Source organism: Vigna unguiculata, chromosome 3, assembly GCF_004118075.2.
Source record: "Vigna unguiculata cultivar IT97K-499-35 chromosome 3, ASM411807v1, whole genome shotgun sequence".
Lineage (NCBI taxonomy): Eukaryota > Viridiplantae > Streptophyta > Magnoliopsida > Fabales > Fabaceae > Vigna > Vigna unguiculata.
Window position 1 is genome coordinate 35,567,417 of NC_040281.1, and position 22,640 is coordinate 35,590,056.

The window sequence follows — 22,640 nt, forward strand, 5'->3', positions numbered from 1 at the left end:
AAGTTCTACATAGAATAAAAATAACAAAGTTAAATATCATATAAGAAAAAAGACTCATAAACTGTTTTATGTTTTTAAGTTAAGAATAAAGTCAATTCCTTTTGTGACTTCATATTATACACACACACACACACACACACACACACACATATATATATATATATATATATATATATATATATATATATATATATATATATATATAATTTCTCCCTAACAAACATTCTTGTAAGAAGAAAAAACACATGAGTAGTATTCTATATTTATATCACTTGTAAGGAGTTTTTACTTACCGTTAGTCTAATTATGGTCTAACCATACCTTAATACGGTTATTATGTTGATTTGTGTTATGTTTTTGTATTAATTAGTTACAGTGGATGCTCGACCGTTCGGTCACATTAACAACTGACTGGCCTACACTTGCTCGGAGAAATTTTTATGATGACAAAACTTCTAAAATAAGAAGGATTTACATCAATATTGATATCAACAAAGATTTGGTCGAGTTGGTATGCTCTACCAACATGATTGGTCGGTGTCTAATGTTGGTTCGAGACATTGTGGCATGGACTCATTAGTCCATATTATACAAAAATGTTACAATAAATATTTTAATCAATTAAAATATTGAATTATTCGATTGAAACACTTAAAACTAATAATAATTCCTGACATTTTATTTTTATTTATTAAATTGTGTTTTTAATCAATAATAATTTTCATATATTAAAGTGTCATTTTAGTACAAAAAAATATATAATTTTTTCAGTTCAAACTATAGTTTATGACAAGTCAAGATCGTCTCAAATTTTATTTTTAAATAGATAAAAAATGGAAGTTAAAAAATGTTACTAATTACAATATTTAAATGTGTTGATTAATCACACATTTAAAAGTGAAAAATAACACAATTAGTTTAAAATTTTAAAATTTTAAAAATCAAATAAAAAAATATAATCGATTAATATAATAATGTTATATGACATTTTTACGTGATTTTTAACTTTTTAAAATTAAAATTTTAAATCAATGGTGTTATTTTCCACTTTTAAAGTTTTTGTTCTAATTTTAAACTAATTGTAATCCTAAAACAAAAATATTTAACAAAAATGTGAATTTTAATAAAAATAATAGTATAATGTTTATATAAAAATTAATTGTCATAATTTTGAGAGAACAAAATCGCTCAATTTTAAAAAAAGATTGAGATTGAATTCAATAAAAATAATGAATATTAGAACCAAATTGAATATAAAAAACTGATCTGATAGTCACGTGAACATTTTTTTAAATAAAAAAATTAAAAAATTAAAGAAACACGAAATGACAATGACAAATCACTTTCTACTATTTGTTAAACGGTAATAAAAAAGATCAAATTGAACAAAATTAATAAATATTAGTATCAAATTGAAAAAAAATATTACAACCAAATTGAAAAAACTAAATAAAAATTAGAACCAAATTAGTATTTAAACATACAAATTATCATTTTAATGTTTGGAATACAATTAAAAATTAAAATAAAATGTAAAGATAATTCGATAGCAATAAAAATCACCCTACCTTATATTGTGCTTTCCTAATACTAATAGGATCATTTTCATTGTGACAACCCTTATACCCAACAATGCATTCTGTGTCTGTCTGAAAGTTGTTTTCTAAAGCTAACATTCCTAAAAAAAATCCATCATTCGCAAAAAGTTGGGAAGAAGTCAGATCAAACTGCACCCATAAAAATCTCATATCAGCAAAACTATGTAATCAAGTGTATATTTTCAGAAAACCTTTTTTTCTTAGAGAGCTAAAATTGAGACAATTATATCTTTATGGAGCTTTCATGTGCACAATTAAATATCTAATTTAAGTGATTTTGTTCTTGTAACAATTGTATTTGTATGTAAGGATTGTGACTTGGATATGATTTTCAGGTATATCTTGTAATATGGTATTTCAAGAGGCTAAATCAAGTCTTGTAGCGTTCAACACTTTGATTCTTGTTTGTTTTTCTTTCATTGCTTTGTTATATGATTGTAAACTTGTAACTGGGCAAATAAATGTAACTCTAGTAGACTTTACACAAGGAAACTTTAAACACATCGAAAAAAATAAATGGAGCAAAACATCAAAACTAAACCACAATTAACCACAATCATTAACGTAAACCAAATTGCAGATTCCTATTCTAACAAAACAAATACTGAAATTAAATATTTGTTAGATTAGAAGAAAATAAAAAGCAAATTCCAAAATGAACAATAACAATAATTAAACCTTTTGAAGAAATAATAAAATGATAACCTTTTGAAAACATGGAAATAATAAAAATCAAACCTTTGACCTTGTGCTTGAGAGATCCGCCATGGAGAAATTGAGAGATGAAAATGAGAAATAGCCATGGTGAGAGGGAGAGAAAGAAAGGGTGAATCAAGTAAATGAGAAGAGAAAGCAAAAGATGCGTTAGGGTGAAAGGTTGAATCTAAAAAGAAACAAAAAGAAGATTAATTAGGGTTTAATAAAAGAAAAGAAATGGTCTTGGAGAAAAACGGAAAGAAAGTTTAAAAATTGAACACGTATCAAAGTTCTTTGTTCTGCTACATGTTGCAATTTTATGCATTAGGTGTTTTATAATGGAAATTATCTTTTTGAGTTTTAAAATGTGTTCTGAAGAGTGTGTCATATGCAACATGGTTTTGCTTTTTGTGTCTACTCAATTGTATTTTTATAAATAGATATATTAGATTTAGTATATCTAATTCAAGAAGATTGTTACATTTTGTCAAAGTGATAAGTTTGAGTTTTCAGATTAGTAATAAAATGAAATAAATAAATAATAAAACTAAAACATTAATTCATCAAAAATATTTTCATTATCCGTATATTTCACGGGTTAACATCACCAAAGTTTCAGCGAAAATATAAAGTTGCCACGTGTTGCGTGTTCTTTTGGGTCCCATGTGAGAGAAGCCAACGTATTCAGTTAGTTAGGTCGAGCTAAAGCCACCTTTCTCATTTCCCTCTTCACTTTTCCACTCACTCTTCACAGAGTGCGTGCGACCGTGTCTCACTGCTCTCCGACCAAAGCCTCCAAGATCATCATTTAAACCAAACGCATTCATAGTCGCTTCCTCCAATGGATCCCTCATCTTCCACGTCGCTCCCTCCATCGCTTCACCTCGCCATGGCGGCGTTGCTCGGAGCCTCTTTCATGGCCATCTCCGCCTTCTACATGCACCGCCGCACCGTCGACCACGTCCTCCACCGCCTCGTCGAAATCCGACGCAAGCCGCTCGCCGCCTCCGACGATGACAGCGAGGATGACGACGATGATCTTAGCGGGCTCGGAGACGATGACGGAGGAACGGATAAGGACGCCGATCCGAGGAACTATTTCCGAACCTTTTCGAAGTCTATGGACGACACATCAAACGTGCTTCGGAGCTATAGGTTTTCGTCTTCGATGCCCAACGTGGTTTCCGCAGCTGATTGGTTCCCCGAGGACACTAAGAATCGTGCCTCGTCGTTCGAAAACCTTCAATTCGCTCCGCTAGGGCTTCCGTCTAATCGGACGGGTTCCACCAATGGTTTGAATGTTAATTCTCGTTTTAGCTATGTACAGCTTTTGTTCAGTTCTGTTATGTTTCTTATTTTTATTAAAATGGGAGTTTTTCTTAAAATTTAATTCGCATGCATTTTTAGACTGTCATCCAAACATAAAATGTCATATATAGCATGACTGTTGATTTTTGTAATAATTACTTTAAAATTATGGTTTTTAATCGTTGCGTGTACAATAATATACTGATAGTGTTTGAAAATTAAGCTTTTTTTTTCTTTTTCGTTTGTTTTAATGATGTTTCTTTGGTTTGGTCTGTGAAGGCGAGAGTGCTCAGATTTCGCGTTCGTATAAGAGGATATCTTCTGTTGGTAGAATTATGACTCCGAGGTCACCAGGGAGAAACGCATTCGAAAGTGCTGGGGATTCTGATGAGGAGGAAACACAGCTTGCTGATAACAATACCATTCCTTTCTCAGATACTTACGTGAGAATACTGATTTCTTATTTATTGCAAGGATGGCAACTGTTTTAAACTTTGTCGACTAAAAGTATGGCCTGTAGGCTGTAGTTGATTGTTATTCGGGGGAGTTGGGAAAGATGCATCCTCCTTTCAATAATTTTAGTTACCGTTTTATCAGGTTTCAAAATGAATGGATATTATTTAACGTAATGTCTTGAGTTGCTTTTTGTTTGTCAACTTAGGGCTTTGATGGTTCAAGGTTTCATGGTATACAAACTTTTTTATTGATAATTTGGAAATTATATAGTATCAGTGTGGTCTGGTGTATAATCATAAATCTTCTGGCTTTCTAATCTTTGCTTATTTTTGGATTGTCATTATTCATTTTACAGTTATTTCTATCCTTATATTTTAGTGATTCATGATGTTGCAGGGAGTAAATTCAAACATGGGCAATTTGTCTGCTGTTCCATTCAGAGTTGATGATGCAAACTGTGCAAAAAATCAGATGTATGGAGAGGTTTCAAAGGAAGCGAAAGCTGGTGCAAATATGAATGTGGTTTCTTCAACTTCTGTACATGTAGCTGAGGATGACCGTGTGTTTGCCAATAATGTCTTGCCTGCAAGAATCCCTGGGCATGGTACATTCATGTCACTATCATTATCTTTACTGTTCTACTTAGTCCTTCTATATATTGATTCATGTGAAATAATTTAAGCATTACCCCTGCATGACATGTTACATATTTTTATCCCCGTTTTGCTATCTTTAAGTTGATTCTAAATGCCCCCTGTTTTATTTTCCTTTTTCGTGTATATCAAACAATATAGTTATTTTAATTTTTTTGTTCATAGTGTGACTTGTATAATGTGGAGCAAGATTGAAAAAGCTAGAATCTAATACATAATCTTTTTCTTACTTTACACAATATATTCAGAGACAAATATAGAAGAGGATGAAGTATGCAAAATGATTCAAGAATGCTTAGATTTGCGTGAGAAATATATTTACAAGGAAAATATTCCATTGAGGACAGAACCTGTGGAAACTAACTTTGACCCGTATCATTTTGAACCAGTTGAAGCAACAAAAGTAAGTTTGCTACTTCTCTGTTATTACTTTTTTATTAGTCGCACATACTGTTACATGTGGAATCTTCTTGAGTTATTTATGGTCAATTTTGTTCTGAAGTGCTCTGTTGATATTGTTGTATTGCTCCGAAGTGTTCAACTGATATTTTTATATTGACTCTTTATGTTGCAAACAGCACCACTTTAGGATGGAAGATGGAGTCATTCGTGTTTTTGCAAGTAAAACTGGTAAGCATGGAGTGTTAACAACATGAAAATGGAATGGTTCCACTGCTATCTTTATTTTGTCGATTATTTAGTTTGTTAAGGATAAAAAAAGTTCAAAGAACTAAGATTTCTGTGAAACTGCTCAGATACCGAAGAGCTCTTCCCTGTTGCAAGCTCAACAAGATTTTTTACTGATATGCATTACATTCTAAAAGTTATGTCTATTGGGAATGTTCGCTCTGCATGCTACCACAGGCTACGATTTCTTGAGGAAGTATGTCTTCACAAACTTTAGTCTACATGGTCTCTTTGTGCTTGCCAGTGGCATTTGTTTATAACATTCATCTGATCATTATACAGAAATTCCGCCTTCATCTGTTACTAAATGCAGATAGGGAGTTTTTGGCTCAGAAGGGTGCACCACACCGGGATTTTTACAATATCAGAAAAGTTGATACTCATATTCATCATTCTGCTTGCATGAATCAGAAGCATCTTGTGCGCTTCATCAAGTCAAAATTAAGAAAAGAATCTGATGAGGTGAAAATAACTTTTGGGTCTACTTAACTTTTTTATGAGGTTGTAATTTGTTGCTCGTCTCCCCCGTCGTCTCTTTCTATTTTACTTTCGAGATTCTTAGTTTTTCCTAATTTTCCATATCAATACTTATGTTAACAGGTTGTTATCTTTAGAGATGGAAAATATATGACACTTAAGGAGGTTTTTGAGAGTTTGGATTTGACTGGGTATGCTTTATTTTGTTCTCTGACTTTTTTTTCATCTTACTATTTGGATAATTGAGTTTTGGAAATATTTATTTGCTTGTGTGTCGGCACCTTTTCTAATTAATGGAAATTATGACGCAGATATGATCTGAATGTTGATTTGTTGGACGTGCATGCAGATAAGACCACATTCCATAGATTTGACAAATTCAACCTTAAGTATAATCCTTGTGGACAGAGCAGACTAAGAGAGATATTTTTAAAGCAAGATAATCTTATCCAGGGTTGGTTGCTGTATATAAATGTTCCCTATTATTTTCTTGTATTTTTATTAATTCTAATTGAATATTAGAAGTGTTAGTTTTTGCTTCTTGAATTCATACGGGCTTAAAGCCACTAAAATTCACAGGAAGGTTTCTTGCTGAAGTAACAAAGGAGGTTTTGATAGATCTTGAAGCAAGCAAATATCAGGTTATTTATCCCCATTATAATATATTTTGTTATGATGTCTGTCTCCTATCCTAATTCATTTTTTATGTATAAATAAAAATAAAATTTACAGATGGCTGAGTATAGGATCTCTGTCTATGGAAGAAAACAGAGTGAGTGGGATCAGCTGGCAAGTTGGTTTGTTAACAATGCTCTTTATAGTAAGAATGCTGTCTGGCTAATCCAGGTACTATTCAGCATCTAGTCTCTGACCTAGTTTCAATCAGATTGGTTTACATTAGCTTCATGTGTGTTTTGGTAGAAGTTCTTTTCCATTAAGACACTAACCTACCCTTTTCCTCGTTAATTCTTGAAAGAGTTAAATATGTTTTTAATCTCTAAACTTTAACATAAAATTAGAATTTGTCTCTGTCCAAAACTTTAATACATTTTGATTTCCAAACTTTAAAAATAAATTAATATAGTCCTTTTACCCCGATTCCGTTAGATTCTTTTTATGTGTCAAATACGTTTTATGTTAGCATTTATGTTGCTTACAACATTTGACACGTTCGCGCTTCAATGTTCGATAGGAAACATGTTTGACATGTAAGAAATTAACGTAAGTGGGTTAAAAAACTATATCCATTAATTTTTAAAATTTAAGAATCAAAATATATCAAAATTTCAGACAAAGACGAATTCTCATTTCGTGTCAAAGTTCAAGGACTTAAAAAATATTTAACCCCTCTTGAAATTACTACTTCATTCAGTCTTCCTTATCTTTGAGTTTTGGGACTTTTCATCTTTTTTACCACAATGACAATGAAAATGGCATTGTTTAGATAGAATTTTGACAAATTCCCTAGGAACATTGGTGAAAATCACTTCCTACGTAATTTTAGGTTACTAACACTTACCCAGTTTCAATCAGATTGGTTTACACCAATTTCACGTGAGTTTATGGTAAAAGAGTTTTCCATTATGACAATAACGTCCCTTTTCTTATTTAATTCTTGAAGAATTACTACTTGAGTGACTCTTCCTTGTCTTTGAGTTCTAGGACCATTTCATTATTTATCCCAATGACAGCGGCAATGGTACAATGTTTAGATAGAGTCTTGACAACAAATGCCCTTGGAACATTGGTCAAAATCACTTCCTACTTAATATGAGGTTTCTAACAGTCTGTGCACCATATTGCTCATGTGCTCTATACTCAACTTGCTTTTCCTTATAAGATTAACTTGTGTATGTCAATATCTCCTCAAGAAGTGTGCAGTAATCCTTTTACACAGTTGCTGAAATATGTGATGTTTGATTGCATCAGCAAAAGCAATATTATTGTTGTGAACAATATTTTCTATTTTTTGATTTTGCATTCTCTCTTCTTTTCCATATAAATTTTTCTACCGTTTTGGATGGATCTTCCACCTCAACTTCTTCTATGTTACTTTTATTTATTTAGAGTGTTGATGGTTGCACTAGGAAAAGGCTGCTTGTTGTCAACAGCGTTATCACCAGATTGCCTACATCTTTTCCTTTTTCAAGGCTTGAGAAGTGTTTGAAGTGCTCATTGGGATTAACATTTTGTTTAACTAACATGGTCTCGTAAGCAACCTGAACCTCGAAAAATAAAAAAAGAATGCAAAAAGTGAGTTTGTTAACATTATTTGTATCTTTGGAACTTGTTAGGAGTTCTACATTGAGTAGATCAGCTACCTGAATGTGGTATTTAAGTTGTGAGGCTCTCCCACCTAATGGACTATTCTTTTTGGGTTGAGCTCTCCTCTTATGCTTAAATCCTAGCAATGGATGTTTTCATTAAGTGTTAAGCTACGAAAAGGACTACTCATAAGCTGGACTAAGGTGCAAACTGAATACTTATAGATAACTGAAGCTGTCTCAAAAAGGAAAGAGTTACCACTTGGTCAATATCAATAAAGTGAGAGTTATTATGGATGTCAGCTCTGGAAAGGGGTGACAAATTTAGGAGTCTCACATTAACTATGATGAGCTACTTCATGTGGTACATAAAGGTTCTCTCACCTGATAGACTAGTCTTTTGAATTGGACTCTCCTCTTATGCTTAAATCAGAGCAATGGATGCTTTCATCAAGTGTTAAGCTACGAAAAGTACTACTCATAAGCTGGACTAAGGTGCAAACCGAATACTTGGTCAATATCAATAAAATGAGAGTCATTATGGACGTCAGCTCTGGAAAGGGGTGACAAATTTAGGAGTCTCACATTTATTATGATGAGCTACTTGATGTGGTACATAAAGGTTCTCTCACCTGATAGACTAGTCTTTTGGATTGGACTCTCCTTTTGTGCTCAAGTCCTAGTAGAAGTACAAGCAAAAAAGTCCACTTTATATGGTACTGATTCTTATTATATAGAATGGAATGTGTAAGGCAACTTATTGTACAGAAAGTCAGTGACTTTAGTTCACATTGGATCATGAGAATCACCATAAATATGAATTTTATGTATATTCCATTTGATTTGATATAATGTTCCTTATTTGTTGGCGTTTATTTAGAATTTTGTTTCGTGCTTTGACTGCTTTCCCTGTTGCCATCTTTTTGATTTGGGATATTTTTCTGTTTGTTGATTTTGACCTTGTTTTGTGAACTTTTATTCGCACAGTTACCACGGTTATACAATGTGTACAAGAATATGGGAATTGTTACCTCCTTTCAGAATATTCTGGATAATGTGTTTATTCCTCTATTTGAAGTCACAGTGGATCCAAATTCTCATCCTCAATTACATTTGTTTTTGATGCAGGTTAGTCATTTTTTTTCTTATTTGCTTGCACACCCTACTCTTGTTTGCGTGTACATGTATTTAGTTGTATGGTTACCTAATTTTTCAAATGTAGCATTTAACAACTATGTATTTCCTGGTGTTACACTGTGCCACTGGTACATGAAACCATCTATCTTGTTATATAAGAAACAGAAAGGTGAGTTTTAAAGCCTTATACAGTTCAATAACATTGAAAATTAGGCATGCTATCGAAAGGCAAGAAATAAGATAGGAAAAGCTGCGAGTGAGGTAGAACCCAAAACTTTTGAGGAGTTTTCCTGTGATCTTGGACATAATAGGAACATACTATAAATAAGCTTGTCAAAATTAGGGAAAGAAAGTCAAGAGATCTGAACCAGTAAGATGGATTAAAGATGAAAAATGAGGTCTTTATCCAAGCATGATCAATGATCAACCTGCAATATTGAAGGATTAGAAATCCAACGGGGATAGCCAAGCTTTGGCTTATTATCATAAAATCCAAGTTGGAAAGGGAGTGGTAAAAGAAGTCTTTAAAATTAATAAGAGTAAAGTTGATGTTGATGGTGTTCCCATTGAAGTTCGTTATCAATTTCCTTGCAAAGCCATTTAATGGGGTTTGATATCTAAGAAAATGATAAATGAGTGGAGTAGCACTTTGGTTACTATTAACAGCTTTGGAGATATAAGCTTTCTGTCTGCAGCAAAGGGATAGAAGAACTATGGAGTCATGCTATAGAATCATAGGAAAAAGGGATGGCCTGGCACAGATTAAGAGGAGATCAGGATTGCAAGAAATCAATTTGGATTTATACTGAAAGTTCTGCAATCGATGTTATCTTGTATAGGAGCTGATAGAAAGGTACTAAAATAAAGAAAGTGTCTTGCATATGGTTTTGATTTACATGGAAGCAAAAGTATTCAAAATTGGTAAAGACTTTTGAAAAGAAAAGGGTTTGTGTTATTTATATCTACTAGAGAATGGATAGATAAGTATAATGTGAAATCATTCCAGAGATAACTCTTGGAGGCAAGACCAAGGAATTTTCCACAAGGATACTCTTGGAGTCCTTGCTTATTTAATCTAGTCTTGATGTGCTTAGTCCTTAACATGAACATATATTATAGAAGATTACCCCTGAATATATGGCTTTTGCAGATAATATTGTTTTCGATTGAGGAATAGGGAAAGAGTTAACTCCAAACTAGAGCTTTGGAGAACGAAGTCAGGATCAAATGGTTTTAACTTGAATACAAGTAAAGGCATGGTATATGCATTGCAAATCTAACAAGAAGCTAGGGGAACATATCTTAGAGGTAAAAAATGGAGAATATTACAGTGTAGATTAAGGTTAAATATTTGGAATCGATATTACAAATGGAATTATTAACTGGGAGGCATACCTATTGAGGAAAAGATGATAGAAAATTGGTTAAGATGATTTGGGCACATTCAAATGCCACTGGAGGCATTGGTGAAATGGGGTTGAGGGAGTGAGGGAGAAGGACGTTTGAAGAAAGTAATAGAAGCAATTTCGAGATGAATAATATTCATGAGAAATTGGTTTTAAACTAAGCCCAATGACATGTGATCCATCTCATCAAGGGAGATAAGGTTATTCTGTTTTCAGATGTATTCCCTCCGTTGTAGGATTTTATCTGTTGTTTTTAATGTATGTAAATTCTCCTAACAGTTTACTTTGCAATTCTACTCTTTTCTCATGTTGCCAATTCTTATTATTCAATTGAAGTTTTAATTGAATCAGCTCCATATCTGTCAAATCAAACTGATTTTCTGATTTTGTTGCAAGCAATGTTTAAAAAACTCAATGCACTTTAAAGTAATAAAGGGGTGTATCTACTGTATTTTGATTTTTTTTTATTGCAGTTTATAAATGTAAGATTGTTTTTGCTAGTATAGAATAAGTTGAGGACTGAACGTATTTACCATTAAATTTGTTTCTCATGATGAGTCAGTTTTGATTTTTGTTTAAAACTGATAGATGAAAGATATTGATAAAATGAAGCAACTCTGTTCTTTCTAGAGTTTCTTTCTTTTCTAAGTAGCTTCTTCTGCATACAGGTGGTTGGATTTGATCTTGTAGATGATGAAAGTAAACCAGAAAGGCGTCCAACTAAGCACATGCCTACTCCAGCTGAGTGGACAAATGAATTCAATCCGGCATATTCTTATTACCTTTATTACAGCTATGCAAACTTGTACACGCTCAACAAGGTTTATACTATTTCTTTCTTTGTCGAGCTTAAGAGTTTAACAACTAACCATTGCCCTTTTTAATTTCCATTGGGGCAGAGATTTTTTGGTTAGATCTATACTTGAAGAAATAGGGATGACAAGGGTATTTGTAGAGGCAAATAAAAAAGTGAAACAGTAAGGAAATAGTTAGTTTTAGTCATTTTCTGAGGGCTCTACAATTCCCTCATCATGAATTGTTCCTTTGTGTATCTTGTTTCTATTTATAGGGATTCTGCCATATATTTTTCTTATCTGGTGGCTAACAAATTGTTCGAGAGCCTTTTCTAATGGACAATTTTTTCTTTTCCATGGTCAAGTCCCGTCTGGAGAGAAACCGGACATTCTATAATTGGTGGTTTGTTATAGTTGTGGTTGAGTGGTTTTTGTTTCTTTTTTTGGTTGGGTGTGGTGAAGTTGAGGTCTTCAAGTTCAAGCAACTTGATAGACAACTTGAAACAGGAAGAATAGATTTATAAAATAATTCCTGGTTATCAACAATATTAATATCTCACCATCTGTTTCAGTTGCGTGAATCTAAGGGAATGACCACAATAAAGTTGCGGCCTCACTGTGGAGAGGTTGTTTTCTATTCACTAGAAGCATAGTTTAACTCTTTATGTTCAATATGATATTTATTACCCAATCTACTGATGCAGGCAGGTGACAGTGATCATTTGGCTGCCGCCTTCCTACTATGCCATAACATTTCTCATGGGATTAATCTACGTAAAACTCCAGTTTTGCAGTACTTGTATTATCTTGCACAGGTTAGCCCTTAGGAATATCATTTTGCCAACCTTGTGATTCTATAAAAGTTGAAACCGAACACTACATATTTCATTGCCATTCTGAGTTTGGGTCCTGTTCAGTACCAATACTTTTATTACTTTCTCTTTGTCATGATAAATTGTGACAATATATTAATACCATTATGTTATCACTTTAGATTGGATTGGCTATGTCACCACTTAGCAATAATTCCCTTTTCTTGGACTATCATCGCAATCCACTGCCAATGTTTTTCCAGCGAGGTTTAAATGTCTCTCTCTCCTCCGATGATCCTTTGCAAATTCATTTGACAAAAGAGGCACTGCTAGAAGAATATAGTGTTGCAGCAAAGGTCTAGTTTCTGCCAAACTCCTAGCCTCTCTAGATATGTTGGTTAAATATTCTGTTTTATATTTACTGCGGAATTATTTTACTTAAACACGTGCATTGCAGGTATGGAAGCTCACAGCCTGTGATCTGTGTGAGATAGCTAGAAACTCTGTCTACCAGTCTGGATTTTCACACCAGGCAAAGGTAAATTAGAAGACAATGTAGGAATATTCTGTTTTTGCTCACCTGTACCGAGGCTCTGAAAACTTATTATGGACAGTTAGTTGTAGGTGCTTGGTTTGATCTTCTTTTGATATATCTTCTTTAAGTTCTTGTTGAATCATTCTGTTCTTATTTATGAATGTATTTTCTGTTTATATTAATTTCTTAATGTTTTATCCTCCTTTACAGTCACACTGGCTTGGGGAAAAATATTTGTTGAGAGGTCCTGAAGGAAATGATATTCATAAGACAAATGTTCCCAGTTTGAGGATTTCTTTCCGATACGAGGTGAAAAAGATCGAGAAACAAACCCTATATACTTTCAGTTTGATTTTGTATTCAGTCTTTTTTACTCAATTTTTGTTGATTATGCAGACATGGAAAGAGGAAATGCAATATATTTATGCTGGTAAAGCCATCTTTCTTGAAGATGTATACCCATAGGGGACTTTACCATTCACCCCGTGGTAACGCATACTTGGTTACTGGGATCAATGTTCTGTTGAGCAGTAGCAGCTTCGGCAGTGAGAAGTTTTTGTAACATCCTAGTTCCTATTTGCCTGATATAACAAATAATGTGGACCGGCGTAATTTTACATGGTAGAGACACTTATGCCAGTTATTACCAGAAGTAACAAGATCGGCGTCTCCGGTGCTTTTGCATGGTAGAGAAAGTTAAAGAGTCGGAGAAAGTAAAAGAAGTGGGTCTGCAATGCACTGTACAGTAACGCATGGTGTGATGGTCGGACAGATTTAAAATTTCTCTTATTACAGTACAATTCGTTCTTTATGAACGAGTGAATAGACAGAATGAAAGGTCCTCTCGAATCTCGTTTATTTTATTACACTTGTCTATTCGATGCTACACGGCTCTCCTTTTCTGTTATTTTCATGGCAGAAAAAAACAGTTCGCATAAAACAGATGTAGCTCACAACTCATACTTTAACTTAAATCTTTGAAAGTGATGACTATAGTACGAGTGATCAAAGATGGAGAACGGAGTTATATTGTTCATGTGTTAGTGTTTAATCTTCCTTCAACCAACTACATATCGCTGGCTAAATTGCTTTAGTGCTCTCTCCTTAACTTTTTAAGGCCGTTGGAGTTTCCAACGTGATAGTTATTAGTTTAGGAGCATTTTATAAAGAATTTCTTAGCAATAAAAATAAAGAGGGTAATTTTCGTGCATTTGTAACATTGTTTTGAAAATTTAGTAAATCAATTAAATTAATTACTTTTAACTATCCTCCAAAATGTCGCCAGGGAGAGGAGGTGGTTGGATGAAGATGTGCCCACAATGCGAAAAAGGGGAATAAAATTAGGATCTCTTTCTTTTTCTATACACGGAATAGTTAATTAAGTAAATATTATAAATATTAAAGGCCATCTCTTCCTGCACCTTTTACTCTTATGAAATGTTATTAAACAAAAAATTAGAAAACAAAATGAATGTCTTTATTGTTCTCCTTCCTTCCGTCCTCCCTCAACTTATCATTCCAAGTCATGTTCTTCCTTCAAGACACTATGAAATGTGCAATTCAAAATGTAATACCAAATTTGGGAGTCCATTCCGGATTGCTTAATATGATAAGCACGTGTAGATTTTCCAATTAACCAATTTGAAACTTGGTTATAACTTTTGTATTGACCAATCCGGTATGAAGTAGTGCATCATGAATATATTTAGGATTTTTCAATTCGAAGATCATTATTAAATTACGAATTGGACAATTCAAAATATATTCGAGCAATTCGAAAATCATAATTGAGTTTTGGATTGAATAATTGTTGGAATACAATCTTGGATCGGGTAATACATTCTAGATTAGCCATTTCAAAAGTGTATTCTGGGTTACGCATCCCAGTACACATTGCATTCAAAATATGTCTTGTTCTTTCGCAAACATAGTTTGTAATTGTGATTTAATTTACTGATGAGGTAAAACCCGATTATCATTTTGTGGTTCGATTTGTATCCTACTTTATGAAAAAATTGTTATATGTGCTTGAATTGTTGTGTTTTATCATGTGAATAACTGAAACTAACAAGGACATCATTGCCCAAATAACGTATGCTACCATTGCCGATGATAATGTTCATCATGCAGCATATGCACATTAGAGGGAGATGTGTGCGTTGTTCGCGAGAGGAGACCTGTGTGGTGATGGGGTATAGTGCGGCGGCATGGAAAAGAAAGGGGAAGATAAGAGAGAAAAAAGAATTAGGATTTTTAGTGTCACCGAGGATTAAAGGGGTATTTTCAAAGTTAGGCGTGCAAGAAGAAACAATAGGGTGCTGGAAGAAATGACCAATATTAAAACGGGCCAACCCATTTGTTTTTGATTAGTCTAGTCTTGACCCATTAATGTTTTTGGACCAATTAAAATGCTAAATTTGCTTTCCCTTTCTGCACCCGCTCATTTGCTACATAATTTACGCCAAAAGTCAAAAATGCCTTTGATTTTTGTGTTGATTGTGTTGCAATAGCTATAGAAACCAGAGAGTGCAAGGATGGTGACGTTTGAGCTGGTTAAAAGAGGTTGATGATAAAGCATATGGTAACAAGCAATGGACCATTGTATTCATAATTACGAGAGATACAAAGTAATTTCACAATCTATTCTTCATCAATTTATTTTTTTATACTTTTCCTTAAAACTTAAAATTTAAAAGAACACTTATATTTTCTACTAATAACCTATTCTTTTATACCTTCTTCACCCAGACTAGTCAACTTTAAAACACCACCACAACCAGAAATTGTCAAAATACTTCTCCTTTAAACTTTCATTACCCTTATTTCTTCTTACAAAGAATAACCCATTTAAAAAAAAAAAAAAAAGCTAAGTTAATTTTATCATTATCAAAACCTCTTTCACTTCAAGTGTTTAGGTTATATTTTCAATCAAAATCTTAAAAGGTGTCTTTATTACTTATTACAATATTAAAAGCTTAAATTCCTACTTGTCACCATTTATATTTTAAAAGTATAGTTAAATTGTTCTTTTAAAAGGGTTGTAGAGTTCATTTATCTTTTTTGAAGTTTTCCAAGTATTCTTGTAATATTTATTATCATGTTACTTGTATGAAACAATTTATTTTTATTTTTGTTTGTTTTATGACACTATCTATTGTAACTGACTCTTAGATTTCATGGAGGTGAATGTTTTGCCGACACCAAGTGCCAAACAAAGGGTATGAAATGGGAAAGGAAAGGACTGCATGTTGTTGTTGCCGACACAAATGAGCTTATCCCATCACCAAACATCCATCACTATAAAAAAAAATACTATTTTTAAAAAAATATTTTTTCTTAATGTAAAGTCTTTATTGCTTTATTGTATTGATGTTTGTTTATCATTATACTATTTTTGATATAGCAAATTCTATAATATTTTATATAATATAATTGTTTGAATTAATATATTAAGAGATTAACTTTAGAATACAATGAAAACGGTTAAATATGTTTTTTATTTTCAAATTATATTTTCATTTTAAATTAAATTTTAATCGTTTATTTATATAAAATATTTTTCTAACAAATAATATATAAAATATTTTATACGTAATAATAGTTAAAAATATAATATTTTACATTTTTTATAAAATATAAAGATAAAAATATTTTATAATTTTGTTTAAAAATTAAATATAACTTTACAACAATTTTAGGAAAAAAAATAATTTAATGAAAATGAAGGAACTAAATTAATAAAATGTTTTAGGAAAGTTGGTCGATGCTAATACTCCACACACAATGTCAACAATCTCCTTTATCTTCTTTTCATTTTGATTTTATTTTATTTTGACACTATGGTGGTGTGAAATAATGAGCTTTATTTTGATCCAAAAGAATTAATATGCCTAATGACAGTGAAGTCAATTGGTGTAACAGCTGGCAGATATGATTTAACTCAAAAAGTGTTAAACACCTTTGTTTATTGGCATCTAGTTGATTATTAGTTTTATGGCACAAAGATAATGTTCTATTTTAGTATTCTCATAGATGCCTATGTGCGAGCTTAATTTTCGAATTATTCCACTTCCACTTTGTTAAAGTTTCATTAAATTTATTTATCTTAGTAATATGTATAATGCTTTGATTGTTAATGCTTGAAGAATCTATTTTGTATTTTTATACTTTTTCTCTCTATTTTCTTTATATATTTTTAATCTTCGGGATATTAGTATTATGCAGATGGATTCTTCTAAAACCAGAAGTAGCTATTTCATGTTTTCTACTTCATAATTAAAAGAAAAAAATTTGAAGAAAAATATTATTATATCATCTATTAATGACAAAATCAAATAATAAGATATTTAAATAAAAATTAAAACAAAATTTGTTAAAAAAGATTCAATTAAAATATTTAGATTTATAATTTTAAAACTTAATTATATTATATTATATTATATATATATATATATATATATATATATATAATATTTTAACACAATATTATGAAATTTCATGTTTCTAAAATATATATAAATTTTTCAAAATTATACTCTTAACTCTTAGAATGTTATCTGCACACCATTTCTCATATCAATTATAACAGTAATACAACATAAAAGTGTGTTGATTTCTTAAACAATCATATCACTATAACATCTCAACAATTTTGTAATACTTATCGGTAACTCAACTTTGACTTTCAATATTTCAGTGGTTTACAGTAGATGCTTCCGAAAAACTGCAATTACAACTAAGACCGCGTGGTTTGACTATTTGAATCTCTCATTTCAAAATTTTATTAATTCATCTGACCAATTTGGGTTAACTTTTGGTCACAGCAACTCGATTCGATCAAATTGACTCGAGTAAATCCTTTATAAGTTGATTTGAACCAACATTTGCTGAATTAACTTGTTTTAATATTTGGCTTGGACTAATTTGAATTTTTTTTTATAATTAACTTGATTGATATTTAGTTTGGACAAATTTTATTAAATTGATTTTATTTAATTTTGACTTCAAGTTTTGATTCAATGGACTTGATTTAAATTTCAGGATAAATTGACTCAACTTTTGGCTCGGTCTTGCTCAGCTTAATTACTCAGCCCAATTAACTTGGTTCGATCTTCGTTCCTGGCCATCTCAGCTCGATTTTTGGTCTGGATTGACTCAGCTCGATTTTTGGTCCGAATTGACTCAGCTCAATTTTCAACCCAAATTGACTACTTCAGTTTTATTACACTTTTGGCCTTACCAGTCTTTTACTTTATATTTTTTTTTGGTTCCGAGGCATGTGAACCAAGGCATTAGTTTATTTTATATTGCTTCCTATTTAAATCTATTCGTTTCTTCCTTATTTGTAATCATTCTTTATTTTGGCAGTTCAAATCTTTATATTCTGAACATCTTTGTTTCTAATTTTTTTGAAATAAATAAAACATATAGAGTTTTTTATAATGATAATTGGTATCTTTATTACACTAGTTAAAACTTATTTATTCATATTCGTTTCTATCACAACAAGATGGACAATCCCTATGGATTGGACTAAATTGACAATCGTGCTCTCTATACACATTATACACATATTCATATCGGAAAAAGAAAATTAAACTGTTATATATGATATTAACATTTATATTTAACCAATAATATTTCAAAATTTTAATTTTAAAATAAATATTTTTAAAATGAAAATTTGATCTTAGAAGATAAATTTAAGGTTTAATTACTTTTTTGTCTATGTTTTTGTCCAAAAATATCAAATTAATCCTCTAGTTTTTTTAAGTTTATATTTGGTCATGATTTTTTAAAAATTGATGCAATTTGGTCCTTTTCATTAAATTTCTTGAAATTGATCAATGATTTTTCATCAAAATTAAAGTTGTTAATAAGGATAATTGGCTTTATTGATGCGATTAACATAATCATAGTGTCAATTTTGATAAAAAAAAATCATTGATTCGCTTCAATAAATTTAACCAAACGACCAAATTGCATTAATTTTTTTAAAATTGAGACCAAATTGAAACTTAAAAAACAAACTGAAGGACTAATTTGACTTTTATGGACAAAAACAGGGACCAAAAGAGTAATTAAATCTAAATTTAATTATTTAATCTAAAATAAAAAATAAAAATATAAGATATTTTAATTAGTCTACCTAAAAACAAAATTAAAAATTAAAAAATATTTAATTACAAGTTATTCATAACATGCATTTTAATTTTTTGAAATTGTTAAAATTCTTCAAATGATATCTTACACCGCTTGAGCGATCCCAATTATTACAAGTGTCCATTTTGCTTCCGTGAGATGGAATCTATTTCCAATATTCTCTTCACATGTAATTTGGCAACTTAGGTGCATATCAAATGTCATGCTTGGAAAAAGGTTCATATAATTTCATATATCTATCTTAAGCACACTTTTTGGCAGGAAGCACTTACGAGATTTCAATTATAGAAAAATGAGAAATGGAGATTTATTTTACATGTTGTGTGAAGGTGGGTTTGGAAATACATAAATGAATGCATTTTTTGAGGAGGGTCTTTAATTAAAATTGTTGTGATGCAACAAGTGTTCTTCACTTCTTAATCGTGGATGAGAGGGAAAATATCTCATTTTTATTACGAGTTCATGTGGCTTTTTGTTTTAAAAAATATCCATACGAATGGAGGATTATTTGTAGAGTAAAATATGCATTTGATTTGATTCACCTTCAGGAAAATAGTAAAGATAAAATACATCTTATTTTGCATGAAGAATTACATAATAGATTACATAAAAATATAATCCAAGGAAGCGAAATATGACTCTCAACCAATAATTCTACCCATTTTCTAAATAGATGGAAGCATGGCTCAACCACATGCTATTTTGTTATTCTTTTATCAATAACATTAGGATGTCTTGCTACACTTGGTACACTTGTTAGGTTTTCAAATTGCTCTATGTTTTGGATTTGTGGAGAGATATCTAATGTTGGTATGTTAGATTAACAAGATATGGCTCAAACTCTCAAGTTCACGTTTCTTAAAGTTAAGGCTTAAGGTTTGTGTGGTGATAGATTCAATATCAGATATATCAGATTAATAAAATATAAGTCAATCGCATTGACGAAGATTAATATGAATAATTTTGGTTTTTTTTCCCTTATAGGCATTTCAGTTGGCATTATTACGGAACTAGGCACATTTTAAAAAAAATATAAAAATGGGCAAAACGTGTAGGAGTAGAACGTTTTCATATGAAGAAATCGCCTTGCCCCCAAACATTTTTTGGTCAAATTTAGTCAGAGGACAAAATCGTATGGGGGTGTACTGTTTTTAAAGAAAATTGTTGTGGGGCAGGATGTTTTTACATGAAATAGTGCAAGGGGGTAACGTTTTTCATGCAGTAATCGATTACCATATGATGTAATCGATTACTACATGCGTTGCAGTTTTCTGGGTCTAATGTAATCGATTACAGACGAACTGTAATCGATTACATGCGTAATGCATTATGTCCGGGTTAAATGTAATCGATTACAAAGGTATTGTAATCGATTACAGTCCCAATTTTTTTTAAAAAAATTGATTAAATTAGAATTGGATATAGAGGCAAGCATAATAATTTATAATGATTTTACAGAGTTTTTTTGTCCAAAGAATAAAGTATTTGAAATTATAGTGGATGAAGGCATAAGAAATGTTAATGTCATAAAAATTGTCTTAATTTTGACATTGAAGAAAGAAGAAAAAAACATTGAAAAAGTAAATTAATTAAAATTAAAAATGTACAAATTATTGGCGAAATGGACATTGTCCTCTATGATGACCCTCAGTGTGTCAATAAGAGCATTCTTTTGGCTTATCCGTAATGGGTTGATCCATTTCGTTATGGATCCTAGTTTGGGGGTCCGGAATGAAATTAGGACCTGTATATGTTGACCAATAGTCCTCATTTCGTAGGGGGTGGAATTGGACTTAATAAGCCTTATTTATGTAATCAAGGCTGTAAACTGGATCGATAAAATTTGAAAGTGGCATATGACCAAAAGAATAAACAGCTATGACGTGATGACAGGGTAACCGACTAGCTTGGAAGTGACCACAATCACATCACCAATCATTTAATCTGACAGTGAATGAGATTGGTTTTGACCGATATTGATGGGGGCTCGATATCTCTAGCACCTCGAATTCAGAATTATCTCGATCGTAGCGTGAACATGACAATATGCAGATTTCTGGTGATTTTGTTGGAACAAGGCAGTGACGTCTTCTGGATATTGATGACCAGCTCTTAACATAGAGTCTGCCTTTAAGCCGCATTCAACAAACCAAATATTTATGTTTTGAAATGTAATTTTCAATAGTGCACAAATAGGTAATGATTGAGCCCCCTTAAGCACAAAGTTCACGCACTCCGCCAAGTTTGTTATCATGTGCGTGTACCTCCGCCCCCATCATAAGCCTAAGACCACTTATGTAAGGGGATTTTATCAATCCAAGCTACTGCTTGTGAGAATTGGGACCTCATAGCTGAAAGTTTTGCTTGCACGGTAGGTTGTTTGATTTCGTAAGCTGTGAAAAAGAAATATAAAATGAAATGAAAAAATATTTTGTTTGAAGGAAATATTTTGTGCATGTGGAATGTAAAGTTAGGAAAATGTCGTACCCAAGTTAATGAATTGTTTCTTGAGATCTTCATTTTTGAAGCGGTTGTTGAAGTTGGAACCCAGATGACATATGCAGTAGACAGAGTGAAGATTGTCTGATTCCCAGTCAACTTCTTCCGATCGTAGGACTGATAAAATGCCCTTGCCTTTATCAGTAATTAGGCATAGATTTGGTTGAGGAGTTACATGCTCTCGTAGTAGTTGAAAAAATCAAATTAATGTCTCTTTTGTCTCACCTTCTACTATTGCAAATGCCAAAGGAAATATGTTTCTATTTCCATCCTGAGCAATTGCAGTTAGCAAGGTGGCATGATATCTGCCTGTTAAAAAAGTTCCATCGACTTGAACAACAGGTTTACAATACTTAAAACCTTCAATGCATGGTCCAAATGCCCAGAAGCAACATTCCATAATGTATGTGGATGTCCCATCCTCAGCATCAACATTAACTGGAGGACAGGAAAGTTGAAAAATTGTCCTAGGATTCGTTTGTTGGGAAGCTTGTAACCATCTGGGAACTTCATTATAAGATTGGTCCCAATCACCATACTCCATGGTAATTGCTTTTTCCTTCGCAATCCATGCTCTTTTATATGTGACCGTGTATTCGTAACGACTTTTTATGTCTGCGACCAAGCTTTTGATGCGAATGCTTGGATTTGTCCGGACCAAATAAAAAAAAATGGAAGCAATTTAGGTGGAATCCAGATTGCAGTGATCTTGTGAAATTAATGTAGAGAAACATGTATGTGTACCATCAATGGACTTGATTTCCCAATGATGTCTGATTTTACTGTAACTAGCCCTCAAACGCCATTGACATCCATTGTTGTAATGGATGCATCGTGCAACGTAAAGATGGGGTTTCAATTCTACCAAATTGAAGTTGTATCCATTGGTGATGTGATAATGTTTGATGGCAGACATCGTTGCCTCTTTTGAATCAAATTGCATCTGTTCTTGTAGTTCGACTTCCCCATATGGATTGTAATCCATAGTAGGAACCAGAACAATTTCTTGATCATCTGCATTGTCTTCATAAAAAACATCGGAAGTAAACTCTTCGACAATGTTTGGAATGACAGCTTCATCTTTGATTGGATTAGACGAAGAAGATCTTCCATAATTCCACGAACTCATTATGAACACGTTAGTATGCAAATATAT

At 32.1% G+C, this 22,640-nt stretch overlaps 2 protein-coding genes across 2 annotated transcripts; one reads left to right on the top strand and one right to left on the bottom strand.

Moving 5' to 3' along the window:
• The first annotated feature begins 3,002 nt into the window (after window positions 1–3,002).
• On the top strand, window positions 3,003–13,859 carry LOC114178258 (probable AMP deaminase). Its single transcript, XM_028064066.1, has 19 exons — window positions 3,003–3,586; window positions 3,882–4,045; window positions 4,455–4,662; window positions 4,960–5,114; window positions 5,290–5,341; window positions 5,467–5,594; window positions 5,681–5,860; window positions 5,999–6,066; window positions 6,187–6,329; window positions 6,455–6,516; window positions 6,608–6,721; window positions 9,127–9,267; window positions 11,351–11,503; window positions 12,049–12,102; window positions 12,181–12,291; window positions 12,471–12,644; window positions 12,746–12,826; window positions 13,034–13,132; window positions 13,220–13,859. The coding sequence occupies exons 1-19, from the start codon at window positions 3,136–3,138 to the stop codon at window positions 13,286–13,288; spliced, it is 2,607 nt and encodes an 868-aa protein (XP_027919867.1). The 5' UTR covers window positions 3,003–3,135; the 3' UTR covers window positions 13,289–13,859.
• Window positions 13,860–21,268: 7,409 nt separating this feature from the next.
• LOC114175380 lies at window positions 21,269–22,028 on the bottom strand. The gene is made up of 3 exons (XM_028060152.1): window positions 21,710–22,028; window positions 21,473–21,619; window positions 21,269–21,378 (listed from the first exon to the last, which is right to left on the bottom strand). The coding sequence occupies exons 1-3, from the start codon at window positions 22,026–22,028 to the stop codon at window positions 21,269–21,271; spliced, it is 576 nt and encodes a 191-aa protein (XP_027915953.1).
• Between the last annotated feature and the right edge of the window lie 612 nt (window positions 22,029–22,640).

What these genes read in the sequence shown, in the direction of transcription:
- LOC114175380 (XM_028060152.1), bottom strand. Translation starts at nt 22,028, where the DNA reads ATGGAGTATGGTGATTGGGACCAATCTTATAATGAAGTTCCCAGATGG. An exon ending in GGCATTTGCAATAGTAGAAG is followed by an intron (nt 21,620 to 21,709) that starts GTGAGACAAAAG and finishes TTACTGATAAAG; the next exon opens with GCAAGGGCATTTTATCAGTC. An exon ending in GAAACAATTCATTAACTTGG is followed by an intron (nt 21,379 to 21,472) that starts GTACGACATTTT and finishes TCTTTTTCACAG; the next exon opens with CTTACGAAATCAAACAACCT.
- LOC114178258 (XM_028064066.1), top strand. Translation starts at nt 3,136, where the DNA reads ATGGATCCCTCATCTTCCACGTCGCTCCCTCCATCGCTTCACCTCGCC. An exon ending in TTGAAGCAAGCAAATATCAG is followed by an intron (nt 6,517 to 6,607) that starts GTTATTTATCCC and finishes TAAAATTTACAG; the next exon opens with ATGGCTGAGTATAGGATCTC. An exon ending in ACTTGTACACGCTCAACAAG is followed by an intron (nt 11,504 to 12,048) that starts GTTTATACTATT and finishes CATCTGTTTCAG; the next exon opens with TTGCGTGAATCTAAGGGAAT.